This window comes from Electrona antarctica (genome assembly GCF_951216825.1).
Source record: "Electrona antarctica genome assembly, chromosome: 15".
Lineage (NCBI taxonomy): Eukaryota > Metazoa > Chordata > Actinopteri > Myctophiformes > Myctophidae > Electrona > Electrona antarctica.
In genome coordinates, this window is record NC_136796.1 from 47846474 (window position 1) to 47866344 (window position 19871).

At 45.2% G+C, this 19871-nt stretch overlaps 1 protein-coding gene across 1 annotated transcript in view; it reads left to right on the forward strand.

The window, feature by feature from the left end:
- The first annotated feature begins 2948 nt into the window (after positions 1 to 2948).
- The window catches only part of rbm24a (RNA binding motif protein 24a), a 25631-nt gene continuing 8708 nt past the window's right edge, over positions 2949 to 19871 (forward strand). Inside the window, exons 1-3 of the mRNA XM_079523280.1 lie at positions 2949 to 3312; positions 13571 to 13694; positions 16852 to 16906. Of these exons, the coding sequence (XP_079379406.1) occupies positions 3145 to 3312; positions 13571 to 13694; positions 16852 to 16906 (347 nt within the window). The 5' untranslated portion in view covers positions 2949 to 3144. The remainder of the gene's footprint in view (positions 3313 to 13570; positions 13695 to 16851; positions 16907 to 19871) is intronic.

Genomic DNA, 19871 nt, shown 5'->3' on the forward strand with positions numbered 1-19871 from the left:
CTAGACTCGTTCAAAACCGCTCTCAAAAAGCATTCGTGGACGGCTGCAATTCGAAACTGGCCCCTGTAATAAAAAAAAAGTTCAAGTCCCGCACCCCCTTTTTCTAGGCCTACCGTACATGTTTTCCTTTTTTTCCCTTTCTAACGGTGATGATTTATTTTCTTTTTTCATAGTAGTGTATATTTGTATGTCTTTAAAATGTTCTGATGAATTGAAAATGGCAGACCCTGACGTAAACAGGTCTTTTCAGGTTGTATATCCTCTTATTTATATACTTTCCTTGAACTGTATACACATTCCTACAATCTGTTAATACATGTTCAATCAATCAATCAATCAATCAATCAATCAATCAATCAATCAATCAATCAATCAATAAATCAATCAATCAACTACTACTCAAATCCAACTACTGTAGTACTAGTGGTTCTCAAATGTTTTATTTACAAGGACCCCCTTGACTCTTGAGAGTGTACAAATGTAACCAAATGGACCCATAAAGGGTCCATTTACAGACCTGTTATGGTCATTCAGGCTTGTCCACTCATTTGTTTTGTATGTCCGTGGCAAAAGTAGAATTTTGACAGAAATGTCCACCACAACACAACCCCTGCAATCAATCAAAAAGCGCTATATAGCCTATATATATATCCCAATTCCACACTTGAAGGTTTGGTGTCATTTAAATAGCATTGAATTAGTCATGACGGAAGGTGACAGAGCTTCTTTATAACCCATTTTGGGGCGGGAACCCCTTTTGGTGTTTTAAGCATTATGTTGTATTTTAGCTGTTGAAAAAGCAGATCTACAAGCTCATAGTGCGGCACCGAGCTTGTAGATCTGCTATTTTTTTAAAATCGTGAAAATGTGGCGCAAATGTATATTCTTTCAGAGCAAAAAATGCGCCCTGAACGCACTGGTGTGCTCTCTTGTCGTTCGTTTATTCAGTGCACTCGGTGCGTTGTCGTTCGAAAATCCAGTGTGCTGCGCACCGGGTGTGCCGAGTGCCCGCACTGAGCGACCCTAACCCTGAAGCTGGGGTTGTCTGGTGTGAATGCGTCACAGCTGTGGTCGTTTGTAAATAAGGCCCACTGAACCCCTCTGTGACGTCACCGCCCACCACACTCAACAAACTGACCACATTCCCGGTGCGCATTTCCAAACGCACCCAGAAACATGGGTTTTTCAGAAAACTGTCATGAAGGCATTTGTAGAATCGTCCTCAGCTTGCTTCAGAGAGGAGCTTGGTGTGCAGGTTTATGTGACCGCTGACCTCTCTGTGCAGGGACAACAGGTGTGAATGTGGGAAAACAAACGAGCTGCCTGCCTGCCTGCCTGCCTGCCTGCCTGCATGCCTGCCTGCCTGCCAGCAACATTTTCACCATTTTAATTCCAATACCTTCGTTGTGTTCATATAAATGACAGATATGAGCTCAAATTGAAATGGTCAGTGGTTCTCAATCTTTTCAGGCCATGATGGCCCCCCCAAATATAATCATATTTGAACTGGGGACACCCAGAAAATATAATCATATTTGAACTGGGAGTCGGGACCTCCAAAAATAATCATATTTGAACTGGGGACCCCCAAAAATTATAATCATATTTGAACTGGGAGTCGGGACCTCCAAAAATAATCATATTTGAACTGGGGACCCCCAAAAGTAATCATATTTGAACTGGGGCCCCCCCAAAAGTAATCATATTTGAACTGGGGACCCCCAAAAATAATCAGTTTTGAACTGGGGACCCCCCAAAAGTAATCATATTTGAACTGGGGACCCCCCAAAAGTAATCATATTTGAACTGGGGACCCCCCAAAAGTAATCATATTTGAACTGGGGACCCCCAAAAGTAATCATATTTTAATTTGTTCCACAGATAAATCTCGCGAAAATAGCCGATCTACAAGCTTGTACATCTTATATTTCTTATATATTATTTGACAATTTGACCAATGTTTGACCAGTAATAGTATGCCTATAGTTTGTTGATTACTGTTAATGCCGTTTTCAGGTATTAAGGGTCTTAAAAGTCCTTAAATTGTCACTTCACTGTCATCTGGTGGACATTTTGTAATAATCAGTTTTCGAGTAAAATAATTGAAAATTGGAAATACTCATGTAAAGCACTTACAGTAGGCTACTTAATTAGTTACTGGCCACCGATGATGCTATAGTATAGGGCTTGTGTCATTTATATATTCTATGCAGGAATTAGATTGTAGGTAAAACCCTGTTATGTGTCAATAAACCACTTGAGGAGGATTAGTGTGAAGTGAATAGACATTGAGTTAATAGTTTTCCATATGGATTGAGGAGGATTAGTGTGAAGTGAATAGCCGATAGTTTTCCATATGGATTACAGAGGTGACTTCTTTTCATCCATGCAGCAGAGCTCAGCGCTGCACAGCTGTTGCTCCATGCAGGCATGCAGGCAGGCAGCGAGCCGCCCCGGGGGGCTGGTGGTGGGGGGGGGGGTCGGGCATCGAACCGAACGCACCCTCTCCTCTCCTCTCCTCTCCTCTCCTCTCCTCTCCTCTCCTCTCCTCTCCTCTCCTCTCCTCTCCTCTCCTCTCCCCTCCCCTCCCCTCCTCCCTCCCTCCTCTCCTCTCCTCTCCTCTCCTCTCCTCTCCTCTCCTCTCCTCTCCTCTCCTCTCCTCTCCTCTCCTCTCCTCTCCTCTCCTCTCCCCTCCTCTCCCCTCCCCTCCTCTCCTCTCCTCTCCTCTCCTCTCCTCTCCTCTCCTCTCCCCTCCCCTCCGGACGGGGGGAACTGGGTGGAGTTTATCGCTTTTAGGAGTGCTGTCCCCGGCAGACAGAGAGCATGTAGTTATTTAGACACCACGGACGGACATAGTTTACCAAGAAAGAACCACCAAGAACCACCTGATGATCCGCGTGGGACTACTGGACAGGACAGAACAACCTCTACCTCTCTCTATCTCTCTCTCTCTCTCTCTCTCCCCCTCTCTCTTCTGAAGCAATAACGTATTGATAAGGAGAACATTGCACTATTTTTTTTATTTTTTTGATATTGTTCCTATATTTATTGTTCACTTTTGTAAAAAAAAAAAAAAAAAAGGAAAAAAACCCAAAACAAACTGCACTATTTAAAACAAAGAAGTATCGACGAGGCTTGGTAAAGATGCACAGCACGCAGAAGGACACGACCTACACGAAGATCTTTGTGGGAGGACTGCCTTATCACACCACCGACTCCAGCCTGAGGAAATACTTCGAGGTGTTCGGAGAGATCGAGGAGGCGGTGGTGATCACCGACAGACAGACCGGCAAGTCCAGGGGATATGGATTTGTAAGTACATGGATTATATTTATCATTATTCTGTGACTTGATAACTTCATTATTTTCTGTCTGTCTGTGAGTGTGTGTGTGAGTGAGTGAGTGCGTGCATGCAGTCAAGTGCCCATGCCATCATGTGCCATATATGCCATCTCTTGTATGTCAATAATATGGCATCATCACGATCGCTTATTATACAGTATAGGCCTATGTGGGTGGTTGCGTGCAAGAATAGATGATAGTATTTTGATCCAAGGCTATACCTTTATGACTAGTTGTTATACGACTGTGGTTGGTAGGTAGCCAACAAATGTAACCAAATGGACCCTATATGTACATTGTACACTATACTTCTAAACTCTCTCTCTCTCTCTCTCTCTCTCTCTCTCTCTCTCTCACACTCTCTCTCGCTCAGTCAAAATGGGTTAAAGTTAAAGTGACAGGGAGGAGGGTTTTTCATTTGACTGTGATATCATAATGTAGGCTCTGTTTCAAAACGAGTTGCGCACAAAATAATGAACAGTTCTGTGATGGATCTGACACTGCAAAAACCTCCTCATGGAGTTGTAGACTGACTCACACAGAGTCACAGCACAGCTCACAGCTGTCATGTAGCCCCTTTTTTCGGCACCCTCGTTACCTTTTCTGTATTTTGGACAGAAAATACAGAAAAGGTGTCCCGAAAGGCGCTACAGAGCTGTCATGATGAGCTCTGCTCTCTCTAGTCTGAAGAGCTGCCCGTATACGCCGGCACAAAGAATCGTTCTTAAGTTGACTTTATATCCTATATACCTTTTTATCTTTATACATGAGAGCCGTATTTGCGTACAACTCTTGTCAGATGAAGTATAACAGACTATTTAAAATGTAGAAGGCACAGAAAGCATTCCGTAGTAGAGACTAATATACCGGGTATACAGCTGTTCACTTTAGAGTCGCGTTACATCATTCAAGTTTTAATCATATTGTGGACAGGACAACCCAGGTTGTCAGTTTCTTTCTGTCTTTCTTTCTTTCTTTCTTTCTTTCGTTCTTTCTTTCTACAGGTGACAACATTTCCATTTATGAGCTTAATTTTTATAGGCTAGTGTTCAGTTGTGTTGTCTGCTCATTCCTTTGTATCACCACTTACAATTCCACTTGTTTAATCTGTACCATGACTGCGTTCTCTATCCTGATTGGATAGAATTGGTAATCAGCCACAGATTGTCCTCACCTTTGTGTCCAGAGTGACTGACTGTAATTATAACTGCAGGGCTATAGTCTACACAGAACCACCTTTAAAATATTTAAAACTATACCTTACTACAGTAGGATGTTCTTGAAAGCATCAGACTTGTCAGTCACTCAAATATGGTATTTCTTTTATAGGATTCTTGCTGGCTGTTCTGCTGTGTGAATCGCCCTTCAATGTGAAAATATCCACACAATAATAATATGTATATAATGTTTCTTTAAAACCACTTTAAGCCCATCTATGCTGCTTTGTTTGTTGTACAACGAATAGCGGAAATTGCCGATCTATGTGAGCTTGTAGATCTGCTATTTTCACGATACCGTTGATCATGATCCGTATGCACCTGCTGAGCATGCGGAGCAGAGACATCATAACTGAACTGACCAATCAGAGATGATATAACTGAACTGGCCAATACATTCAGAGTTAAGATACTGAACTGACCAGTCAGAGATGATATAACTGAACTGGCCAATACATTCAGAGGATAACTGCTTCGTAATAAATCGACTGGGCACTATAATGTAATGGATTAAATAACCCCGGGCAATTAAGGTGTTAAGGTTAGGAATAAGGTTAGGTTTAGACATAGTTTTAGTGAGGTTAAGGTTAGGAATAAGGTTAGGTTTAGACATAGTTTTAGTGAGGTTAAGGTTAGGAAAAAGGTTAGGTTTAGACAATACATAGTTAAGGTTAGGAATAAGGTTAGGTTTAGACATAGTTTTAGTGAGGTTAAGGTTAGGAATAAGGTTAGGTTTAGGCATAGTTTTACTGAGGTTAAGGTTAGGAATAAGGTTAGGTTTAGGCATAGTTTTACTGAGGTTAAAGTTAGGAATAAGGTTAGGTTTAGACATAGTTTTACTGAGGTTTAAGTTAGGAATAAGGTTAGTGTTAGGCATAGTTTTGACCCCCCGGGGCAAGTGTGTTTGGGGGAGAGCGTGTTTGGGGGAGAGCGTGTTTTGGGGGCGAGAGTGTTTTGGGGGCGAGAGTGTTTTGGGGGCGAGCGTGTTTTGGGGGCGAGAGTGTTTTGGGGGCGAGAGTGTTTTGGGGGAGAGCGTGTTTTGGGGGCGAGAGTGTTTTGGGGGCGAGCGTGTTTTGGAGGAGAGTGTGTTTTGGAGGAGAGTGTGTTTTGGGGGCGAGAGTGTTTTGGAGGAGAGCGTGTTTTGGAGGAGAGTGTGTTTTGGGGGCGAGCGTGTTTTGGAGGAGAGTGTGTTTTGGAGGAGAGTGTGTTTTGGGGGCGAGAGTGTTTTGGAGGAGAGTGTGTTTTGGGGGCGAGCGTGTTTTGGAGGAGAGTGTGTTTTGGAGGAGAGTGTGTTTTGGGGGCGAGAGTGTTTTGGAGGAGAGCGTGTTTTGGAGGAGAGTGTGTTTTGGGGGCGAGCGTGTTTTGGAGGAGAGCGTGTTTTGGGGGCGAGCGTGTTTTGGAGGAGAGCGTGTTTTGGGGGCGAACGTGTTTTGGAGGAGAACGTGTTTTGGGGGCGAACGTGTTTTGGAGGAGAGCGTGTTTTGTTGGAGAGTGTGTTTTGAGGGAGAGCGTGTTTTGGGGGCGAGAGTGTTTTGGGGGCGAGCGTGTTTTGGGGGCGAGAGTGTTTTGGGGGCGAGAGTGTTTTGGGGGTGAGAGTGTTTTGGGGCGAGCGTGTTTTGAGGGAGAGCGTGTTTTGAAGGAGAGCGGGTTTTGGGGGCGAGCGTGTTTTGGGGGCGAGAGTGTTTTGGGGGAGAGCGTGTTTTGGGGGCGAGAGTGTTTTGGGGGAGAGCGTGTTTTGAGGGAGAGCGTGTTTTGGAGGAGAGTGTTTTGAGGGAGAGTGTGTTTTGGAGGAGAGTGTGTTTTGGAGGAGAGCGTGTTTTGAGGGAGAGTGTGTTTTGGAGGAGAGTGTGTTTTGGAGGAGAGCGTGTTTTGGAGGAGAGTGTGTTTTGAGGGAGAGCGTGTTTTGGAGGAGAGTGTTTTGAGGGAGAGTGTGTTTTGGAGGAGAGTGTGTTTTGGAGGAGAGTGTGTTTTGGAGGAGAGTGTGTTTTGGAGGAGAGTGTGTTTTGAGGGAGAGCGTGTTTTGGAGGAGAGTGTTTTGAGGGAGAGTGTGTTTTGGAGGAGAGTGTGTTTTGGAGGAGAGCGTGTTTTGGGGAGAGCGTGTTTTGGGGGCGAGCGTGTTTTGGGGAGAGCGTGTTTTGGGGCGAGCGTGTTTTGGGGAGAGCGTGTTTTGGGGAGAGCGTGTTTTGGGGAGAGCGTGTTTTGGAGGAGAGTGTTTTGAGGGAGAGCGTGTTTTGGAGGAGAGTGTTTTGAGGGAGAGCGTGTTTTGGGGAGAGCGTGTTTTGGGGAGAGCGTGTTTTGGGGGCGAGCGTGTTTTGGGGTGAGCGTGTTTTGGGGAGAGCGTGTTTTGGGGGCGAGCGTGTTTTGGGGTGAGCGTGTTTTGGGGGCGAGAGTGTTTTGGGGGCGAGCGTGTTTTGGGGGCGAGAGTGTTTTGGGGGCGAGAGTGTTTTGGGGGCGAGAGTGTTTTGGGGGCGAGAGTGTTTTGGGGCGAGCGTGTTTTGAGGGAGAGCGTGTTTTGAAGGAGAGCGTGTTTTGGGGGCGAGCGTGTTTTGGGGGCGAGCGTGTTTTGGGGGCGAGAGTGTTTTGGGGGAGAGCGTGTTTTGGGGGCGAGAGTGTTTTGGGGGAGAGAGTGTTATGGGGGCGAGAGTGTTTTGGGGGTGAGAGTGTTTTGAGGGAGAGCGTGTTTTGGAGGAGAGTGTGTTTTGGGGGAGAGTGTGTTTTGGGGGAAAGAGTGTTTTGAGGGAGAGCGTGTTTTGGGGGAGAGTGTGTTTTGGAGGAGAGTGTGTTTTGGGGGAGAGTGTGTTTTGGAGGAGAGTGTGTTTTGGGGGAGAGAGTGTTTTGAGGGAGAGCGTGTTTTGGGGGAGAGTGTGTTTTGGAGGAGAGTGTGTTTTGGGGGAGAGTGTGTTTTGGAGGAGAGAGTGTTTTGAGGGAGAGAGTGTTTTGAGGGAGAGCGTGTTTTGGGGGCGAGCGTGTTTTGGAGGAGAGTGTGTTTTGGGGGCGAGAGTGTTTTGGAGGAGAGTGTGTTTTGGGGGCGAGAGTGTTTTGGAGGAGAGTGTTTTGAGGGAGAGCGTGTTTTGAGGGAGAGTGTGTTTTGGAGGAGAGCGTGTTTTGGGGAGAGTGTTTTGAGGGAGAGCGTGTTTTGAGGGAGAGCGTGTTTTGAGGGAGAGCGTGTTTTGGGGGAGAGCGTGTTTTGAGGGAGAGCGTGTTTTGGGGCGAGCGTGTTTTGGGGAGAGCGTGTTTTGGGGCGAGAGTGTTTTGAGGAGAGCGTGTTTTGGGGCGAGAGTGTGTTTTGGGGGCGAGAGTGTTTTGGAGGAGAGTGTGTTTTGAGGGAGAGTGTGTTTTGGGGGCGAGAGTGTTTTGGAGGAGAGTGTGTTTTGGGGGCGAGAGTGTTTTGAGGGAGAGTGTGTTTTGGAGGAGAGCGTGTTTTGGGGAGAGCGTGTTTTGGAGGAGAGTGTTTTGAGGGAGAGCGTGTTTTGAGGGAGAGCGTGTTTTGAGGGAGAGCGTGTTTTGGGGGAGAGCGTGTTTTGGGGGAGAGCGTGTTTTGAGGGAGAGCGTGTTTTGGGGCGAGCGTGTTTTGGGGAGAGCGTGTTTTGGGGAGAGCGTGTTTTGGGGCGAGAGTGTTTTGAGGAGAGCGTGTTTTGGAGCAGAGTGTGTTTTGGGGAGAGCGTGTTTTGGGGCGAGAGTGTTTTGAGGAGAGCGTGTTTTGGAGGAGAGCGTGTTTTGGGGAGAGCGTGTTTTGGAGGAGAGAGTGTTTTGGGGAGAGCGTGTTTTGGAGGAGAGAGTGTTTTGGGGAGAGCGTGTTTTGGGGCGAGAGTGTTTTGAGGAGAGCGTGTTTTGGGGCGAGCGTGTTTTGAGGGAGAGTGTGTTTTGGAGGAGAGCGTGTTTTGGAGGAGAGCGTGTTTTGGGGGAGAGTGTGTTTTGGAGGAGAGTGTGCTTTGGAGGAGAGCGTGTTTTGGAGGAGAGCGTGTTTTGAGGGAGAGTGTGTTTTGGAGGAGAGTGTGTTTTGGAGGAGAGCGTGTTTTGGAGGAGAGCGTGTTTTGGGGGAGAGTGTGTTTTGGAGGAGAGTGTGTTTTGGGGGAGAGCGTGTTTTGGGGGAGAGCGTGTTTTGGGGGCGAGAGTGTTTTGGGGGCGAGAGTGTTTTGAGGGAGAGCGTGTTTTGGGGGCGAGAGTGTTTTGGGGGAGAGCGTGTTTTGGGGGAAAACGCGTTTTTGGGGAGAGCGTGTCTTGGAGGCGAGCGTTCTTGTATTCATTCAGAGGGTTATGGTGGGACCAGTAGGCTCCACAACTTTGGGGGGCCCCGCCGGCCTGGCTGGTGGTCTGTGGGTCTATAGTAGCCCTGAGGCCCAGCGGCAGCCACATGAGCTTCTCTACGACACTGTGGTTGGGTCTACACAGGCATCTAATATCCAGTGTTGTTTTTGGCAGCAAATCTCTATTTTAGTTTAGTCATAGTCTTTGGAATGAAACTTAATTTAGCCTAGTTTTAGTTATATTTTAGTCGTCTGAAATAAATTAGTGTTAGTCTAGTTTTAGTTTTTAGACTAAATATTTTAGTCGACTAAATCTACAGTTGTTTTTTGTAGACACAAATGCAATTTCGCGGGCCTTGGTGTCATCGTAATGACGGATTTTACACTTGCTGAAAATTGCTGATCTAAAAGCTCACTACAAACTTGTAGATCTGCTATTTTCAGCATGCAACCAAGTGTAAAATGACTTATACTGGATCTCTTGTCCACTAGTCCCTCCCTAACATTTTAGTCTAGTTTTTATCTGTTGACAAAATTGTCTGTATATTTAGCCTTAGTTTTAGTCATCGTAGCTTCGTTTCCATTTAGTTTCAATTTAGTTTTCGCCGGTGAAAAAAGGTAGTCGACAAGCACTTTTTGCCATAGTATTAGTCGACGAAATCAACACGGCTAATATCTGAGGTATAAAGTGATGGCCATTTACACGCACGCACGTACATGCTCGTACACACACATATATATATATTTTTATTTGGATCTGCACAATATAAGCGCATTACCTAATAGATCCAAACAGTGATCAGAAGAAGGTTACATTACATTACGGTGGATGCCAGCCACCCGTCGGAGAAAACTCATTTCGGCCGCTTGGATTCTGCAACCTTATATTCTTTCGGTTCCGTTGGCCATAATACTACCAAAAGGCGTACTACTACTTGTTTTGTTGTACGGGTACACTGTTTGTTGTTCATATAGTGGCCAGAAGTCAGTACGGGTCCATTTGGTTCATGCTGTTCAACGGTCTGAAACACTGAAGCTTCTGTGAACATCTCGCTTGCAATGGTGGAAAAAGTACTACCTTATTTTACTGGGGTGGCGGTGGCTCAGGGGTAGAGTGGCCGGATTGCAACCGTGAGGTTCCCAGTTCGATCCCTGTGGGCTCCCCCAGAGTTGGTGTCGAAGTGTCCTTGAGTAAGACTCTGAACCCCTAATTGCTCCCAATGTGCAGGTTGGTGCCTTGCATGGTTTCCTCTGGCATCGGTGTATGAATAGATTGTGCATTACGTTCACCCATTCACACACACATTCATACACCTTTACATATATGTAAAGGTGTGTGAATGTGTGTGTGAATGGGTGAATGTAATGCACAATCTATGTAAAGCTGTGTGAATGGGTGAACGTAATGCACAATCTATGTAAAGGTGTGTGAATGCGTGTGTGAATGGGTGAATGTAATGCACAATCTATGTAAAGGTGTGTGAATGCGTGTGTGAATGGGTGAATGTAATGCACAATCTATGTAAAGGTGTGTGAATGCGTGTGTGAATGGGTGAATGTAATGCACAATCTATGTAAAGGTTTATGAATGTATGAATGCGTGTGTGAATGTAATGCACAATCTATGTAAAGGTTTATGAATGTATGAATGCGTGTGTGAATGTAATGCACAATCTATGTAAAGGTGTGTGAATGGGTGAATGTAATGCACAATCTATGTAAAGCTGTGTGAATGGGTGAACGTAATGCACAATCTATGTAAAGCTGTATGAATGGGTGAACGTAATGCACTATCTATGTTAAGCGCCTTGGATAAAGGCGCTTCATAAATGCACCATTTTACCATTTACCAAGTATCAGTGCCACAAAAGTACTCATTGTGCCGTTTCACCAGTAGAAAATTGCAGATCTACAAGCTCACAGTGTGTGTCATCGTGACACATTGAGAGCTTGTAGATCTGCCATTTTCAAATGGCCGAAACGTATATAGATCTGTAGGGTTGAAGTGGTTAACGTACGTTTTGTAGGCGGTAACTAGTAACTAAAGTTTTGGGAAATACTCAAGTAATTTAGTAAAGTACAAATACCTTGTACTGAAGTATACAGTGTTTTAAGTAAATGTACTTCTTGGTTACTTTCCACCACTGCGTGCTTGTTCCTGATAGGTTGTGCATCACGAGACACCTTGTCCTTTCTAGATTAAAGTAATCGAATTACTCTCTCTCTCTCTCTCTCTCTCTCTCTCTCTCTCTCTTTCCCTCTGTCTCACGCACGCACGCACGCACGCACGCACGCACGCACGCACGCACACACACACTCGGAAGCTAGTATGCACAAGGAAACATGCTGTGTCGAACATTTAGCATACCTGCTCATAGTACCGGTGAAGATTTCACTTTTTATATCTTAATCTGTACTACCCCTGCGGGGCTACCGTGGCCCGCCTGTGGTGTCGCTACAAACAATACAAACAATACAAGCCAGTATCTGCTACAATAACCTTAAACCATTTTGGGCGGGAACCCCTGTTGGTGTTTTAAGCATTGTTATAATTTAGCTATTTAAAAATAGCAGATCTACAAGCTCATAGCGCGCCACCGAGTGGCGCGCTACGAGCTTGTAGGTCTGCTATTTTTGAAAAATCGTGAAAATAAAAAATATATATATTTTTTTTTGTTTGTTTTTTTTTTTAAATAATTTGGGGACCCCCTAAAATAATTTGGCGACCCCCCGAGGGGTCGCGACCCACGGGTTGAGAACCCCTGCTGTATGAGGCTGCTGCTACTGAGAGCTCCAAGACGCTCCAGTGTATTTAATGACTGTATGAGGCTGCTGCTACTGAGAGCTCTAAGACGCTCCAGTGTATTTAATGACTGTATGAGGCTCTGCTGCTACTGAGAGCTCTAAGACGCTCCAGTGTATTTAATGACTGTATGAGGCTGCTGCTACTGAGAGCTCCAAGACGCTCCAGTGTATTTAATGACTGTATGAGGCTCTGCTGCTACTGAGAGCTCCAAGACGCTCCAGTGTATTTAATGACTGTATGAGGCTCTGCTGCTACTGAGAGCTCCAAGACGCTCCAGTGTATTTAATGACTGTATGAGGCTCTGCTGCTACTGAGAGCTCCAAGACGCTCCAGTGTATTTAATGACTGTATGAGGCTCTGCTGCTACTGAGAGCTCCAAGACGCTCCAGTGTATTTAATGACTGTATGAGGCTCTGCTGCTACTGAGAGCTCCAAGACGCTCCAGTGTATTTAATGACTGTATGAGGCTCTGCTGCTACTGAGAGCTCCAAGACGCTCCAGTGTATTTAATGACTGTATGAGGCTGCTGCTACTGAGAGCTCTAAGACGCTCCAGTGTATTTAATGACTGTATGAGGCTGCTGCTACTGAGAGCTCCAAGACGCTCCAGTGTATTTAATGACTGTATGAGGCTGCTGCTACTGAGAGCTCCAAGACGCTCCAGTGTATTTAATGACTGTATGAGGCTGCTGCTACTGAGAGCTCCAAGACGCTCCAGTGCAAGACAGATGTTTGTCAGTATTGGGGGTCCCCACCACCACCAGTGTCGCTTTTGGCAGCACATTTAGATTTTTAGTTTTAGTCATAGTCTCTTGGAATAGTTTTAACCCATTTAGGCCTGACCTCGAAATTTAAAAAAAGAATCTTCTAAATCCTCCAGTTTTCTGAAATAAATATTTTCACGACTTTTCAAAAATAGCAGACCTACCCCGTAGGTTTCGTTTTTGGCTAGGTGGCCCAGCCTTCATCCAATCAGGATAGAGAGGGGCCTTCCGCCAATCATGATCGAGCGGGGGCGGGCCTTGGTGTGTGTGCTGTTGGCCTGTTGCGTGTCCGCCCACTGTAGTGCCTGCATGTGCACATCTTGTTGCCGGGGCGGACCGGGGGGGGGGGGGGTTCCAAATCACCCAAATCACTGAATGCTCCTTTAAATGCAGATTAACCCAATTCACGCCAGCATTAATTAATCCCTCGATGGCGTATTGCCAAGGTTTTATCACACGTAACACTTACTTTGAAGAGCCAAATATCCGAAACCGGATGTTACAATGACAAACTGCTGTGTGTGGTGTCATGCCCGGATGTTGAAAACCAGAAACTGCCCCCTCAATGTCACTTCTGAGATACAGGCCTTTGAAGACAGAGCTTACAATGCAAGTGGATGCGCGCGCATCTTCAAAATGGCCACGGCCAGTGTCCCACTCTATGTTGACGCGATAGCAACATTAGCATCCGATGTAAGTCGCTCTGGATTAAGAGCGTCTGCTAAATGCCTAAATTGTAAATTGTAAATTGATACGATCGCATTAAAACTTTGATTAAAGAATGTAAACCCTGTTTCACGAGAGTCTCGGGTTTGGCGGGCTAGGGTACTAATTTAGACCCTCGTGTTCCTCGTTTCTGGCGGGCCTCGTGTTAAATAACGGGCCTTGATGTGAAAAGGGTTGAAAACCACTGCTATGCGTAGTTCGGTCAGGTTCTACCCTAGACTGTGGAACCATCTTTGTCTGTACGTTCCAAACTGAACATGGTGGAACTCTTTTTTCTTGGATATTTCTTTCCATATTATTTTATTTATCTATTGAATTGAATTGAAACCCACCTTCTTATCCCAATTTGTGTGTGTCTGTGCGTGTGTGTGTGTGTGTGTGCGCGTGTGTGTGCGCGCGTGTGTGCGCGTGTGTGTGCGTTTGTGCGTGCGTGCGTGCGTGTGTGTGTGTGTGCGTCGGACCCCTGCAGGTGACGATGGCGGACCGCTCGGCCGCGGACCGGGCCTGTAAGGACCCCAACCCCATCATCGACGGCAGGAAGGCCAACGTTAACCTGGCCTACCTGGGAGCCAAGCCTCGCGTCATGCAGCCAGGTGACCTTTAACCTCTGAACCCTAACCCCTAACCCTATACCAGCGTTGTTTTTGGCAGCAAATTTTGATTTTAGTTTTAGTCATAGTCTCTTGAATAGTTTTCGTTTAGTTTTAGTCACGTTTTAGTCACCTGGAATGTTTTAGTGTTAGTCTAGTTTTTAGTCGACTAAATATCATAGGATTTTAGTCGACTAAATCTACGGTTGGTTTAGTCGAACAAAATGTATTTTGGCGGGCCTCGATGACGTCGTAATGACTGTTTTTTCACTTGCTGAAAATAGCCGATCTACAAGCCCACAACGTTGTGAGCTTGTAGATCGTCTATTTTCAGCATGCAACTAATTGTAAAAGGACTTATACTGGATCTCTTGTCCACTAGTCCCTTCCTAACATTTTAGTCTAGTTTTTATTTGTTGACAAAATCGTCACATAGGCTATATTTAGTCTTAGTTTTCATCATCGTAGCTTAGTTTTCAGTTAGTTTCCATTTCGTTTTCGTCAGTGAAAAAAGGTAGTCGACGAACATTTTTCGTCTTAGTTTTAGTCGATGAAAACAACACTGCCCTATACTTGGAAGCCAAGCCTGGCGTTATGCAGCCACGGTGACCTTTAACCTTAACCGTAATTAATTATACAACAGGTCATTTTGAGGAAGCAATCTTGATTGGTTGAAACGGATTTCTAGCCGTGCCTTAAACCACGATATAGGGACGGCTAATCAAAACGGAAGAATTCAGCCATGCTTTTCTCACAGACTCGGTGGCTATAGGCTAGCTAGTTTCTTGGGACATTTGTGTAGCTAACCGGTTAACCTCAATAAAAGCTGGTTATGACATGCCATGGCTGAAAGGGCTGCTACGGCAAGCAGGTTTATCTATCGAGCACTGAACCATTTCCAGTTGCCGGAGCGGACTGCCGTAGCCGTCGTTGCTTAAAGTCCCTATTGACGATAAAGAACACCCTCTCGTGTAATATTGCCTAAACTGACTTGAATATATATATTCGCCTCGGTTTGTCCCGTTTGTGCTGCGCCAGGTCCCGCCGCGCCCGCTCGCGCAATCCTCGTCGTTGCATTGACTTTGTATGTAATCGCGCCGCTCTAACCGTCCAAGTCTGAACGCACCTTAAGACTAAAAGTATTTTAGCAACTAAGGTGGTTGCAAACTGGGCGTGTTTCTTTTTGTTGGATAACTGACGGAAAAAAGCAGCTAAAAATCCGAAAACTCGTCCAGTGTGCAGGGACCTTCAGCGTTACTTTTAGTAGCAAATTGTGATTTAAGCCCAGTCTTTGAACACACCATTGAACTTTAGGCCTGCCTAGGCTATTTAAACTATTTAGTTTTAGTCTTGTCTTAGTCAACTAAACATTAACACTGGCATTAAAGAAACTAAAACATAATTGCGCAGACTCTTCTTCAACAAACATGGCGAAAGCAAACGTTCTTTGTTCTGTACTTATACATACAATCGCATGGTACAAAACACTGAAGTCCTTACACCAGAAACCTACAGTTGGAGGCCATCGATATTGTTCTTTTTGCTGAGGTTTGCGTGATCTGCGCAAAACCCCTTTTGGTGTTTTGAACATTATGTTATAATTTAGCTATTGAGCTATGAGCTTGTAGATCTGCTATTTTGTGAAAAAGATTTTTTTTAAAGTTTGAGGTTCGGCCTAAATGGGTCAAATGATAAGGGACAATATCGGTGGCACCCAACTGTATAACCCTTAAACCTACTGTAAATGCCGACGAGGTCAGCAGTCTGCTAACTGTACGATCTACAGTATGGCTGTGTATTTGGAATAGATGATAAATGTATGTAGGATCCCAGACATTCTAGGCCTAACAAGTTAACAGAAGTCCGATCGATCGGCATGCATATACTTTCTCAATAGACCGACGGGCCGTCTGTTTGCTGAATAGCACACGGTTTTAATTCATATTCTTGATTTGATTTTAAAACCTGTTTCAAATGTTTCATGTTGAACCCATAGCCATTGATCACTCGTTTAGCACAAAGAAGAATAAAATAAACGACATAGGGTTCCCCAACAAGCCACAGCATAACACAAGGTTCGGTTTTCCTGAAACGGAATGGCGGACAACAATCTGGAAAGGTTGACTATTAGGAAAGCCAGACAATAATGCTGTGAAACCAAGAGTCACCTGTCCAATTGATTTTGTCGACTAAAACTGAGACGAAACATCGTTCGTCGACTAACCTTTTTCCACTGAAGAACACTACATGGAAACTAAATAGCCAAAGATGCGACGCGTTGTGACTGTGAGCTTGTAGATCTGCTATTTTCAGCAAGTGTATGAAAACAGTCATTACGACGGCATCAATGACAATGCCCGCCAAAATACATTTGACTAAAATCCTATGATATTTAGTCGACTAAAACAAGACTAACACTAAGACATTCCAGGTGACTGAAATGTGACTAAAACTAAATTAATGCTTTTCAAGAGACTATATGGCTAAAACTAAAATTGAAATTTGCTGCCAAAAACAACACTGCCTTAGCGCAGGGGTTCCCTAACTTGTTTGGACCAGGTACCCCTTTTGGGGTAGACATTTTTCCAGGTACCCCCTCATCTCAAGCGGCCGCAGAAACCTTTCAAGTGTCCTGAGTCTTTTTGTTGTTTCTGCAGCATGCGTCCTGCTGTTACTGTTTGGGGTCACGACAGGTTGACTGATTGTAGTTTTAGTAATCATGTCAGCTATTGGCCCAAAGCAAACATGGGAGAAACACAATGAACAACACAAAAAATATGTTTATTGCGCAACTTGGCAGAAATGACCACGTAGATAAACATAATTGTAATGTTAAAAAAAGTTGGGGAATTATTTCGGGTACCCCCTGGCTATGCGTCGCATACCCCTAGGGGTCCGCGGACCCCACTTTGGGAACCGCTTACACCAGGGCTCCACCGGGCGCGTCAGCGTCGCGTCTCCGTCACCGCCAGGGAATGTTCCCTTTTTAATCAATGAAGGGTGGCTCCACTGCCCGCGTTGCGTGACTGCATTAAAATTGCCCCGGTTCGTTGTTTGACGCACGCGACGGAGACGCAACGCGTCCGGTGGAGCCCCGGCATTAGCGTCAACCCCCCCAGCAGCAGCATGTTCACTGTCTGTTTCTTTCTCTCTGCTGCAGGTTTTACGTTTGGCGTTCCCCAAATCCACCCTGCCTTCATCCAAAGGCCTTATGGGTAAGTGTGACATGAGCCTGTTGTGTGGATCAAAGGAGGGGCGCGCGGGGTGGACATAACGTCAATGCTTTAGACACTGAATTATCCCATTCTGGGCGGGAACCCCTTTGGTGTCAGCATTATGTTACGCTTTAGCTATTGAAAAATAGCAGACCTACAAGCTCGTAGCGCGCCACTCGGTGGCACGCTATGAGCTTGTAGATCTGCTATTTTTCAATATTTTTTGAAAAATCGAAGAATGACTGACATAGAAACATAGCTTTTTCAGAAAACTGTCAGGATGTAGAAGACATTTTTAGAATCTGATCTCAGGTCAAAATGGGTTATTTTTTACAGACGATAATGCCATTTAGCGTGTTAAATGATCTAGTTTCTAATATTGATATTGTTCTGCTGCTGTAATGTTAAAATGTATATTCCTGTTTTCTCCCCAAACATAGATGATGGGTGACTGACCATGTAAAGTAGACAATGATCAGTATCCGTACTCCTTATTGGCCACCAAAAAGCCAGCCTCAATGCCTTTTCTAGGTTTGTGTGCGTGCGTGTGTGCGTGCGTGTGTGTTCGTGCATGCGTGTGCATGTGTGTGCACGCACACACGTGTTCTTCTGTGCACACATGTTTAGAGCTTGAGTGACTGTTTCCGTTACTGTTTTGTGACTGTGTGTGTGTGTGTGCGTCACAGTGCGTTGCCTGTTTTTTTGTGTGTGTGTGTGTGTGTGTGTATGTGTTTGTGCGTGCGTGCGTGCGTGCGTGCGTGCGTGCGTGCGTGCGTGCGTGCGTGCGTGCATGCGTGCGTGCATGCGTATAGAAATGATGGAAAAGTTCCACTCCCTGACTCAATGTTGTGTATCTTTCTTTGGTTTCGACAGGCTAACTGGTTAGCTAACCGGTTAAGCTAACCTGGTGTGCGGAATAGCGCCGCGAACGTTAAGAACACAGAGTCAGACAAAAGGGACGAACGAACGAACGATAGCTCAGACACACACAAACTCAAGCTCTCAGAAAATGGTGATTATAGATGCATGTACTACGTTGGTTTCTGTTGGGTTTGGATTTTTTGTCGTTTATTTATTAATTTATTTCATTTTTTGTTGTTGTTGTTGTTGTTGTTGTTGTTCATTTGACATAGTTTTTAGAGCTTTGTGTGCGGTCATGAAGTGGTGTTGTTAGCTAAAACCGTGTGCTTTTCTACTTTATTGACCAAAACAAAACAACAAAAAAAACACACACAAAAAAAGCGCTGAATGGACTGAATCTTCTTTTTTTGGGGGGGTAGGAGGGGGGGGGGGGTGTTTTGTGTCCTGTTGTGTTGACTTTGCTGGGAGGGGGTTACGGGGGAGGGGGGAGGGGTTCTTGTGTTACCCTTTTAATGCTTTTGGTGCTGTTGTTAGCTTGCGGTTAACCTCTCTGTTTTAACAGGATGTGCTCTTTTAAAACGTGTGTGAGTGTGTGTGTGTGTGGGTGTGCGTGCGTTTGCGTGTGTGCGTGTGTGTGCGTGCGTGCGTGCATGTGTGTGTGTGTCTGTGCGTGCGCGTGTGCGCTTGGTTGTCTTTCGTTTGAGCGAGTGTTGGATTTCCTGTGTGTTTCTCATGATATATACATTGTCTATGTGTATATAATTGTTTTGTATCTCCCCTCCTCTCCACCCCCACCACCTCCCACTATCATCCACCCTTAAGCCCCAAACCACACCGATGGGGGTCGAGACGTAACAAAGCGGTTTTAGCGGTCGCCCCCCCCCCCGGCAGGCCCAATGTGCAGACCGACACAAAGTGATTCAATCAGTCAGTGTTGTTTTCGTCGACTAAAACTAAGACGAAAAATGTTCGTCGACTACCCTTTTTCACTGACGAAAACTAAATGGAAACTACATGAAAACTAAGCTATGATGACTAAAACTAAGACTAAATATACTGACAATTTCGTCAACAAATAAAAACTAGACTAAAATGTTAGGAAGCAACTAGTGGACTAGAGATCAGTCATTTTACACTTGGTTGCATGCTGAAAATAGCCGATCTACAAGTTCACAATGTGTCGCAGCGCGACGCATTGTGAACTTGTAGATTGGCTATTTTCAGCAAGTGTAAAATCAGTCATTACGACGGCATCAAGGCCCACCAAAATACATTTTAGTCGACTAAATCAACTGTCGATTTAGTCGACTAAAATCGCATGACATTTAGTCGACTAAAACTAGACTAACACTAAGGCATTCCAGGTGACTAAAATGTGACTAAAACTATATGAAAAATATTCAAAAGACTATGACTAAAACTAAAATCAAATTTTGCTGCCAAAAACAACACTGCAATCAGTTCAATTCAATGGTTGCTTGCAACTACATGCGAGCGTCTACATGAGTCTACATGGGAGCGGCGGTGGCTCAGGGGTAGAGTGGCCGGATGGCAACCGCAAGGTTGCCAGTCCGAACCCCGTGGGCTCCCCCAGAGTTAGTGTCGAAGTGTCCTTGAGCAACACTCTGCACCCCTGATTGCTCCTGATGTGCAGGTTGGTGCCTTGTATGGCTTCCGCCGCCATCGGTGTGTGAATGTGTGTGTGAATGGGTGAACGTAATGCACAATCTACGTAAAGGTGTGTGAATGGGTGAACGTAATGCACAATCTACGTAAAGGTGTGTGAATGGGTGAACGTAATGCACAATCTACGTAAAGGTGTGTGAATGGGTGAACGTAATGCACAATCTACGTAAAGGTGTGTGAATGGGTGAACGTAATGCACAATCTACGTAAAGGTGTGTGAATGGGTGAACGTAATGCACAATCTACGTAAAGGTGTGTGAATGGGTGAACGTAATGCACAATCTACGTAAAGGTGTGTGAATGGGTGAACAATAACATAATGCGCAATCTATATGTAAAGGTGTGTGAATGGATGAACGTAATGCGCAATCTATATGTAAAGCGCCTCGGATAAATGGCGCCCTCGGATAAATGGCGC